At 31.1% G+C, this 11,854-nt stretch overlaps 1 protein-coding gene across 1 annotated transcript in view; it reads right to left on the bottom strand.

The window, feature by feature from the left end:
- Window positions 1–108: 108 nt before the first annotated feature.
- The window catches only part of LOC111639073 (isobutyryl-CoA dehydrogenase, mitochondrial-like), a 34,200-nt gene continuing 22,454 nt past the window's right edge, over window positions 109–11,854 (bottom strand). Inside the window, exons 7-10 of the mRNA XM_023384846.1 lie at window positions 4,164–4,261; window positions 505–657; window positions 334–436; window positions 109–264 (exon numbers count right to left, since the gene is read on the bottom strand). Coding sequence (XP_023240614.1) covers window positions 212–264; window positions 334–436; window positions 505–657; window positions 4,164–4,261 — 407 coding nt within the window. The 3' untranslated portion in view covers window positions 109–211. The remainder of the gene's footprint in view (window positions 265–333; window positions 437–504; window positions 658–4,163; window positions 4,262–11,854) is intronic.

The raw sequence follows: 11,854 nt of genomic DNA, 5'->3' as shown, positions 1-11,854 counted from the left end.
ATTTTTTTTTTTACATCTTTATAATATTTACACATTTTTTTAAATAAGTGTAAATCTGACATGTTTATTGTATTATTTTATGTGATTTAAAATAAACATCATCTCGTAAGAGTAATTTTTATTCATGATTCTGTTCAGAATACAATGTTTTATATAAAACTATAGTCATTACAACTGAGAGTTTGTTTAATTAATATTATTGTATTTTATGTTAATTTTGTAAAATATCCTTGGAGATCACAAGCTGCATAACTTCATTTGTACCTATATAATAATAGTGAGATAATTTAAATTATTAAAGAAACATTAAGTTATTTAATAGTTAAACAGTACCTTCTAAAATTTGATGAACTCTTGTATCACGCATATACTGTTGCACAGCATAATCTTTTAGATATCCATAGCCACCATGCATCTGGAGTGATTGGTTTATAATCTGAAAATAGTTCATCTTTAAGTGAATTCTTTTAACTTATTTTTATTATTAAAAAATGAATAACATACATTAAAACAAGTTTCTGTGCCAAATAGTTTTGCCATAGAACACAGAGACACAGTTTCAGGTAAATTATTTTGAAGAGCATGTGCTGCTTTACGGATTAATAAACGAGATGCAACAAGTCCTGTGGCCATTTGAGAAAGTTTAAATTGGTGATGCTATAGAAAAAACATGAAAAAATTTGAATTTTTATAAAAATATACAAAGATACAACATTGGAATCTGGTTAACTTGAAGTCATTTTCTTTCCCTGATCTCCAGCATAGGGATTTATATGTAAATCAAACTGGTTAACTTGAATTTATTAAACTAAGGTGCATTTCAAATTTATATGGACACGAAAAAATTAAAGTGAAACCCAAATTTGCTGCATTAAGTGACAAATGTTTTATTAAAAATAACATGGATTTATATGTTTCCACACTGCAAAATAAGAATTTTAATCAAACATTAGCATTTTGTCACTGAAAATAATATTTTTTAAAATTTTGTACAAAAAAAAACTGTTACATATTTATCCGGAGAGGTTTCAAATTGCAGTTTTCTTACAATGGCCAATGTAACCACCATTTAACTTAATTACATTAAATACTCGATTAGGCATTGTTTCAATTAGATTCTGAAGGAATTCAATCTTAAGTTTATCCCAAATATCTGAAATTGCTGCCTTTGAATCATGAATTTTGGGAAAACTGCTTTCTATTAGCATAAACGGTACGAACCATCATCCCCCAAAGATTATCCATCTGATTCAGGTCAGGGCTTCTAGTAGGCCATGCCATCAGATTAATATTTTTACGTTTAAACCACATTTTTGTTGATTTAGAGGCATGCACACAGGCATTGTCTTGTTGAAAGATCCAATTTGGTCCAGCTTCCAATAAATGATCTTCAGGCATGCCTTGATACTTCTCTGAATTCATTCTTTGAGTTATAAATGCTAAATCTGTGGTTCCATTGAATCCAAACGCACCCCACACTATTATTGATCCCCCACCCATTTGGTGTTTTGAAAATATTTGTTTTTCGGTTCTTAAATCGTGCCAATAATACATTCAACCGTCTGGACTATCTAAGATGAATTGTTTTTCATTACTGAACGAAACTTCAATCCATTCTTTGGACTATGTCATGTATTTTTGTGCCCAATCAAGTCTGTCACTTTTGTGCTTTAATGAAAGTGGTGGCATTATAGCTTTTTTTTCTGAATTTTAACGTTGGAGATTTATTTAAAACTCTCCACACTGTTGTGCTGCTACAAGGTAAGTCTAATTCTTGTTTTATTTTTCTTACTGATGTTTGTTTTGTGGAGCAAACCTTAATGATTTGTCTTCAATCTCTAAGTATAAGCTTGGGTTTTGGACTTGTCTTGAATTTTGGTACATCCTAGTCACGTCTTTTTGATAAATAATCACCAACAGTTGATTTTGGATGATTTATATATGCTGCAATTTTTCTTATTGACTTGCCTTGTGATTTATAGGCATCAATCTGCCCTTTTTCATAATCAGATAAATTCTTTGTTCTACTCATTTCAGAACATTGAACTACATAAAGAATTTGTATTAAAATTAGATATGTAAGCTGATTTGCATATTTCAATGCTTGAAACTAAACAATATTCTATTTAAGTCATGAAATGAGTGCCTGTCCGGATAAATATGTAACAATTTTTTTGTACAAAATTTTCAAAAATATTATTTTCAGTGACAAAATGCTAATGTTTGATTAAAATTCTTATTTTGCAGTGTGGAAACATGTAAATCCATGTTATTTTTAATAAAACATTTGTCACTTAATGCAGCAAATTTGGGTTTCACTTTAATTTTTTCGTGTCCATATAAATTTGAAACGCACCTTATTTAGCTATTTTATTTAAATTAAAATTCCAGAGAGTTTATGAAAATACTGTTTCAAAATCCCAATTTGAATTAATGTTCCAATATAGAATAAACTAATCACAAACTTTCTACAAAGTGCAGGAACCATGTATGACTAAAAATAAACATCATGTTGTGTGATGACCAGGGCTGTGGAGTTGCATAAAAATCTACCTACTCCGACCAGGAGCGGACTTGTTACCGAAAGAGACTTGGAAATTCTGATGTCATCACGTGACCTCAGAATAAATTCAATAAATAGAGTTCTAATAAAGATAGAATGTAGAAACTTTTGATTCTATAAGACTCCTCTAAGTAATATATAAATATGTATTCGATAATTTTTACTTTTTCAGCTGTTATATATAACAGAGAGAAAGTAGCACTCAGTCAAAAAAATGACCCATCCCAAATTTTTACATTTTTGGACTCAGGACACCTTGAAATTTCAAGATATACAAAAGATTCAAGGTTTTTTTCTATATGTGTGGCTGTTAGACTGTGTGGGGGGGGCATGATTTTGTTCACCCTGTTTGAAGCACCAATAATTTCTGTTGACATAGTGGTTAGAATCAGAGTCATATGGTTTAACATAGGAGTTAGTTATTAAGCGTCAAAGTGTTTGAACTAAATCATGTCCCCATATACATTCTAGTATCGTAGGCGAGAACATCTTAACCAGTTTTACACTACTATTATAAAATGACAAAAAAGCTTATTTTGAGGGTAGAGATGAGTTTTATTTTATTTTCTTTTTAATTTTGAACACTAATAATGAGTAATATATTCATTAAGAGATATGACACATGACCACTTTTATGTCTTCACCCTGTCCACCTTTAATTAAGAACCAAAATTTAATAGTATTAATGCCCCTTTATATGCAAGCTACAGTGCCACATTTTGTTTCTTAAACTTTACCCATTCTGAGATATTGTTTAATAGCTCAGAACAGAAAATAAAGAAATTAAATAAATTAGACGCTAACGCACACAAATTTTTCCCCTTTTATTGATTTTTTTGAGGGGTTCGGGAGGTCTCCAAATGCGTAGATTTGCAAAACAAACTTGGAGGGTCAAATTTGACACAATTCCAATACTTTTCCATTTTATATACATTACAAGTTGGGAAGTAAAAAGGAGTCAGAGTCGGCAGGTTTTTTGACGACTCCGACTCCAGTTAAAACACCAAAACTCCGACTCCAACTCCACAGCCCTGATGATGACAGTCTAACCTAACCTAACCGGCATTCAAACTCACCCTTTTTTTTGTTGATGGATTTTTCCAACTGGCTGATGTAATAAATAAATAGATTTTTGATAAATTTATTTTAAAAAACAATTATATTCTGATTCCATGTAAAAAAATTTTAACCTCTGTGGCAAAATTTTAAATATATAACAATTGCAAAGAATGAGTTTTTTGTGATAAAAAAAAATAATAAACAGATAAGTTCTACACTTGAGATATCACAATTAAAAAAATCCTTATTAAACACTTAGGAGTGAACAGATCAACAATTTGGGAAAGAATTTCTCAGTAGCATATTTACCCCATTCAGTTAAGCGTTTCAAGTTTCTGGTCAGCATTGAGAGATTTACATTGACACAGTGATTCCACAGAAATATTTTATAGATCACAAATGAATTGACGCACAGAATTTTGATTTTTAGCCAAACCTCTGTAACTCAATAACTTTTTAACTTGGAGTCCAAATTTTTTCCCCCGACCGATTTGAGTTAACCAGGCTCCACAGTATTTTAAAAATAATGATATTAGATTACTTGAAATTCTGCAAGTGGTTTACCAAACTGTTTCCTAACTTTGAGATGTTCCAGAGCTAATTCCAAACTTGCTTGAGCAGCACCTAAAGAGCATGAGGCTAAAACACAATATAGTAAAAATAAATTAACAAAATAATATTACAACAGTGGTAGTTATTTTAGATGTATATAAAAATATTTCATTATTGCAATTTTAAAATAATATATAAGTTAATACAAAACTAACAGCTGTCTTATGTATTACTCTTTTTTAATATACTAGCTGTGCCCATGGTTTTGCCCGTGTGGAATTCAGTTTGTGACTATAACAGTATCAGTTAGATGATATCTTTTATGAATGTTTTAGGAATGCATACGGGATAAAAGATATTCATTACTTTAAGAGACAACAAATAGGCAAACGTTCAGCACAAGTTCAGACACATGCACTGCATATCTTGCCAACCACGCAACTGTGCCACGCAGTTACCTATCTCATATACGTACACGTCTTGCCTCTTGCCACCCACTACACCAAAAATGTAACACTTACCTAGATGATATCTTTTAATTTATATGAATGTTTAATGGAATAATATATGGCCTATGTCCACTCTGAAGGTCCATTCTAAATATTGGTGAAAGAATTTTTGAAATCAGATGAATAGTTTCGGAGATTACCTCCTACATCCAAACTTACAAACTTTACCTCTTTATAATATTAGTATAGATGTAATGTACCAATATTTATTAATAATAGTTCAGCTTATATCAAATTGTTTGAGAATAGTTTTGGTTGATAATTGACATAAAAAATGATTAATATACAGTAGAGAGTCATTTATCCGAATCAATTGGGAACTGGAGTTGTTCAGATAACTGATTATATACAAAAAAATATATTAACCTATCCCGCGTTGAAATTTTTCTCCGTTGCATGTCGCTTCGCGTTGAATTTTCATCGATGTTAAGCCTAACGTAAACTTTTTAAAATAATAATCGTGGCTATTGTATCGTTAAAAATTATTTCTTTATTTTTTACAAACAAAATAAATATATTGAAAAATATAAAAACAAAAAAAATTATACTTTAAAAGTTAATCTAGTATCAAAAACGTTTGATTCAGCACAACACACAGTCCTCAGAAAAACACTACACAAAAGTGCTAGTGCTGCCAGCTAAAATACGCACACCAACAAAAAAAATATTGGAGTAGCCCAAGATATAGCCAAAGATTGCAGCGCCACAGTACTAGCGAAAATTTAAATTTGCCTACTGGAATTCTTTCGGATAACTGACATTCGGATAAACGACGCTCTACTGTAAATTGTATTTTATCGAGGTTTTATCAGCCGTTTAAAATGTTTATCGAGTGTTTCTTATTTTCGAATGATTGTACGTGACTAAATATATATAAGTTATCTGTTTTTTACGAAATTAAATTTTATTTATAACGGTAATTTTTAACGTTTTCTTTTTTTTAATGTTTTAAAATAATTATGTACTCGAGAATATTTTCGAACGAAAGATGGCGCGATGATCAACCGGATACGGATATTCCGGCAGCCGGATATGACATAAATAAGGGAAGTTTCGCACGTTTTTAATATGGTAAGCCGTATTTTTATTTAAATTAAAGAATGGCGATATATTTCGTTGTTCACGTAATAGTTTTATTTTAAATATTTGAAACGTTTGGTATTCCTCGTATTAATTAAGGAACGTGTTTCTACGACACAAATTGATGCTTTTTTTTTACCCCCCCTTATAATTAATTAATTAAACACGTGTTGATTGTACTTAAATGTCACAGATGTACGCAATAGGGTTAATAATTGCTAATATTAAGGTACAAAAGGAGGACGGTTGGTCAAGTTCTGTCCTCCTTTTTGATATTTGAAGACTAATCTGTAAATCTCCGTATTCGATCAATGCCGAACCGATCCGTTGCTTGTGATGTGATATGACGTGTCTGTATTTAACATGATAATTAGTGATGTAACGAATATTCGGTTACTATTCGGTATTCGGCCTATTTTTCACTATTCGGCCGAATACCGAATACCTAAAAACAGGAGTAAGAAATAACAAAAACAGTAAATTAATCATTTTGGTATTTAGATTTAATGTTATCGGGCTAGTGTTCTTCTGTTTATACAGTATTTGTTTATAACTTGTAACATGCACAAAATAAAAAAGAAAATAATATTAGTCACATGTATTCACAATTTATAATTACAAAGATCAGCACACGTACACNTGCTGCCAGCTAAAACACGCACACCAACAAAAAAAATATTGGAGTAGCCCAAGATATAGCCAAAGATTGCAGCGCCACAGCACTAGCGAAAATTTAAATTTGCTGACTGGAATGCTTTCGGTTAACCAACGTTTTGGATAACCGGCTTTCGGATAAACAACGCTCTACTGTATTTTCAACTCATACCATTCAACTAGAAACTTTTTAGTAAATGAGTTTTCTTGCCTATATTTAGATAAGATAATGTGCTGTTTGAAAATTCATAAAATATTGTGTTGTTCTCTAAACTTCCAAACTTGATAAAGTAAAGCCCTTCAGCAAAGAAAATTGTTTTGCAGATCCCTCACAATTCCTCAGCATTTTTTGCTATACATTTGTACAATTGACAGAAAAATAATAAAAAAAGCATTAATAATCATTCAATGAAATGTCAGTTGTATGCATGATACACGATAAGGGCAAATGGCCCTTATCATGCATCATGTTGAGGTGTATTGCCAATTCAAATAAATAATTACTCACTTAAAAATAATGAATCAAATGCATTATTTGTTTATTTTATAACTAACTTTAAAAATGTTTTAAAAGATTTGCAGAGCCCACTTTGGAAAACACTGTTCAATTCAATAAAATATTAAAAGTTCAAAATATTTTTGAGAAATTGTTTTATATACATTAAGAAATTATGAGGTAGTGGGTATCATTTTCCTAGCAAAAATGTTTGAAATGCACCAAATGTAACAATTTATGCATAACACTTAAAGTATTAGAGAATCATACAACAAATCAATTAAATATGTGAAATGTAAAATATTTTTTATATCTATATATATGTGTAATTATATACACAGGTTATCATAAAATTTGCACTTCATAAACATCTTTTAAAGTATACACACTTGATATGAAGCATTCAATGAAGAGTTATTAGAAAATATAAAATATAGATATAGTGAAGTCCAAATGTGACAGTTGTGTGTGTTCATTGTGCCATTGAGGTAAACATGCCTAATCAGTTCACAAGACCTCCCATGACTGAGCATCCACTTCCATTCTGAGTTCTGAAACTAAATTTTTTGGTTTTGTGGAAATCTTTTCTGCATGTCCTAAAATGTCAGCATACAAAATTTGGCTGCATTTGAACTGTTATGTATCCCATTAGACTGCATTGAATAGGTGGTATACTGTAATCTATATATATATACAAGGTCTGTTCAAAAAGTATCGGACCTTTGGTCGGCAAAAATAAATTTATTGACTTTGAGGTACAAAACCCTAATCCCCTTCAAAGTAGTCTCCTTGGTAATGTATACACTTCTCCCAGCGTTCCTGCCATTGCTGGAAACACTGCTGGAACGCATCTTTTGGAATGGNCTTTAACAAACACACATTGATTCAGAGAGATGGTGACAATTCTTTGCAACCAAGTCAATAATTTTTTCAAATATTTTCATAGCATGACATGGGAGCCAGATTGGTTAGTAGTTCATGCATTCAATTACATCTCCCTTATCCTACCAGATCAGCACTGTGGTACTGGTTGTCCAAGCAGGTAGTGTGCAACCCCTTCATTAATGATCTGATTGAAGAGGTCAGTGAAGATTTTGATACCCTGAGTACCTTCCACTGGGATATCATTAGGGCCAGTTGCCTTCTCATTTTTCATCTTCCTTACCTCCTCCTCAATCTCCTAAATGGTGATTGAGGACACTGGTCCAGAGACTAGGTCAGCATCTGAATTGGAGGGTGGGTAAATTCTTCATTATTGACTTTGAAATAGTCATTCCAGCGACAAAGGATAGCATGAGGATCTCACAGGAGTTGTTGGTGTTCATCTTTCATATGCTTGACCTGGACAATGTCATTGGTGGTTTGATGATGTGCATTGGCCAGACAATAAATTTTCTTTTCCCCTACAGGCATGTCCAATTCTTTGTACAAATATAGTCATAGTATGCAGCTTTAGTTGCTGCTACTGTGTACTTGGCTGCTGATTTTAGAACCTTGTAGTGTTTAAGATCATCTTTGTCTAGAACCACTGTTTCAATTCTCTCTTTCTCCTTTACAGCTGTTTGTATTTCCTCGTTCCACCATCAAATTTGCTTGTCAATGGCTCATCTCCTTGGCTTGGTCTTCCCAAGAATGGTAGTTGCCACAGTGTGGACCTGCCAACCAAATCGTCCCAAATGGCTGATACTGGTTGATCATTTCCATGTACATAGGAGTAAGGGCATCTATGAGCTGGGTTTTGCAATATAGTAAACACCATCATTTTATTTATTCTGCTCCAATGAATTGGGACTGCTTTGGTCCCAAATGTCCAGTTTGAAGTTTATGATGAGAGGCTGACACAGATACTTTTCTCATTCTCAGAGAGATGTGGCTCAGAGTGGTTTGGCAACTGCTGGATAGGAGAAAACAGCCCCATTCCTTAGTCACTAATGTTCCTCAGACTTGACCTAAATGCATATCTAGCAACACTGTAATGTTAGAAAACTAGAGAGATGCATATGATAGGCCCATAACTGACACAACAAATGCTACATACCATCCATAACACAACTCAACTGTAAACATCTTTATATTGCCACTTAAGGTGGTTGTTTTGAACATGTTCTCTAATGAAATAAAATTAACTTTTTCATATCAATTTCTGGAATAGTGTCTTTTCCTTAACAATCATTATTTATATATGTTATGTTAAATCATCTTAAACTAATTTTCTTCAATTATTTTAGTGCTGAAATAAGCATATATCACATCCATATACTTTTTTAATGCTGGAAAGCTCTCTTGCTCCTGGGTAAGCACTTAAGTAGACACCCTGTATCCTAGTTTGATTACATTTATCATTAAACAGGTAAGAGTTTAAAATTAATATTAAATTATTGTTAACATTAAAATAAATTACTTTAACATCAAAAATTAAACAATTTAACATTTTTGTTTCTTTTTAAATATTTACTTAATAAATAAATAAATACACTATTAACATAGCCTTAAAACAAAAATTATAGAATTTCTAATACTTTTTCTTCATTAATTTAGCAGTTTATGATTTCTCTATGCAGAAAAATAAAAAAGCAATTAAATATTATAAGTTTTTTAAGTTTTGACATAATTACTAAATAGTAAGTTTTAAAGAAAAGGGAATATTCCTAATTTTTCCAATTTAGTTTAAAATTATCTTTGAATTTTTAATTAGAAAAAAAAACTTCTAATGAATGCAATTTTCTATCAATTTTTACCACTTCTGATGACAAGAATATTTTCAACCTGCCAAACTGACAGTCTTGATGAGATAATGTTTTCTTCAAAGAATCAGAAATCATTTGGCGACATGTTGTCTGTAATACAGGTAGCATTCCACCTAAATTTTATAAAATTACTTATTAACTTTTTATAATAAATGTAAATAAATGTTTAATTTATTCAAAAAATCATTTGTTTGATTCAAGAACACCATGATTTTGAAAGAAAATTTCAAGTTATATAAAGAGTAAATTTTAAGATAACAAAATTTAATAAAATTAAGTATAAAGGTATAAATGCCATTTCCATGCTCTTCTGCATAGAAAATAGTTTTGCTTCCTTAGCAGCATTGTAACAACCTCTAAAATTCCTTTCAAGATGACAAATAGTTTAGTTTAAACACACAGAAAAACACATTTGAACTGATATGACTGATTAACAGTATAGACAACAATGTTAGTTATTGATACAAACCACTCCACACAGTCTACTCACAACAATTATTGATTGTTGTTTAAGACTAAAAAGGATGCCATGAATTGTAATATGCATCTCTATTTTGGATGAGTAAGGGTAAAATATATGCATCTTAGAATCAACCAAAAAAAAAAAAGTCCAGCATGACCTCTACAAATATTCTATACATGACAATTTAATAGAACAAGATGTTCTGTCTGTCTCAAATAGATAAGAGAATAGTCAATGCACCAGGCACTAGAAGAGATTTATAAGTTAAAAAAGTATTTGAATTATGAGTGCAATAAGATTGAAATTTTTATATATTATGACTAGATGGATTAAAGGTTCTAAAACACGCACACCAACAAAAAAAATATTGGAGTAGCCCAAGATATAGCCAAAGATTGCAGCGCCACAGCACTAGCGAAAATTTAAATTTGCTGACTGGAATGCTTTCGGTTAACCAACGTTTTGGATAACCGGCTTTCGGATAAACAACGCTCTACTGTATTTTCAACTCATACCATTCAACTAGAAACTTTTTAGTAAATGAGTTTTCTTGCCTACATTTAGATAAGATAATGTGCTGTTTGAAAATTCATAAAATATTGTGTTGTTCTCTAAACTTCCAAACTTGATAAAGTAAAGCCCTTCAGCAAAGAAAATTGTTTTGCAGATCCCTCACAATTCCTCAGCATTTTTTGCTATACATTTGTACAATTGACAGAAAAATAATAAAAAAAGCATTAATAATCATTCAATGAAATGTCAGTTGTATGCATGATACACGATAAGGGCAAATGGCCCTTATCATGCATCATGTTGAGGTGTATTGCCAATTCAAATAAATAATTACTCACTTAAAAATAATGAATCAAATGCATTATTTGTTTATTTTATAACTAACTTTAAAAATGTTTTAAAAGATTTGCAGAGCCCACTTTGGAAAACACTGTTCAATTCAATAAAATATTAAAAGTTCAAAATATTTTTGAGAAATTGTTTTATATACATTAAGAAATTATGAGGTAGTGGGTATCATTTTCCTAGCAAAAATGTTTGAAATGCACCAAACGTAACAATTTATGCATAACACTTAAAGTATTAGAGAATCATACAACAAATCAATTAAATATGTGAAATGTAAAATATTTTTTATATCTATATATATGTGTAATTATATACACAGGTTATCATAAAATTTTGATACTAAGTTTCCTGATTTTTTTTATATGCACTTCATAAACATCTTTTAAAGTATACACACTTGATATGAAGCATTCAATGAAGAGTTATTAGAAAATATAAAATATAGATATAGGAAGTCCAAATGTGACAGTTGTGTGTGTTCATTGTGCCATTGAGGTAAACATGCCTAATCAGTTCACAAGACCTCCCATGACTGAGCATCCACTTCCATTCTGAGTTCTGAAACTAAATTTTTTGGTTTTGTGGAAATCTTTTCTGCATGTCCTAAAATGTCAGCATACAAAATTTGGCTGCATTTGAACTGTTATGTATCCCATTAGACTGCATTGAATAGGTGGTATACTGTAATCTATATATATATACAAGGTCTGTTCAAAAAGTATCGGACCTTTGGTCGGCAAAAATAAATTTATTGACTTTGAGGTACAAAACCCTAATCCCCTTCAAAGTAGTCTCCTTGGTAATGTATACACTTCTCCCAGCGTTCCTGCCATTGCTGGAAACACTGCTGGAACGCATCTTTTGGAATGG

This window comes from Centruroides sculpturatus, unplaced genomic scaffold, assembly GCF_000671375.1.
Source record: "Centruroides sculpturatus isolate CEXI.00-Female unplaced genomic scaffold, Cexi_2.0 scaffold1207, whole genome shotgun sequence".
Taxonomy (NCBI): Eukaryota; Metazoa; Arthropoda; class Arachnida; order Scorpiones; family Buthidae; genus Centruroides; species Centruroides sculpturatus.
The sequence above is the reverse complement of the archived record's forward strand: the minus strand, read 5'-3'. Positions and strand labels throughout refer to the sequence as shown.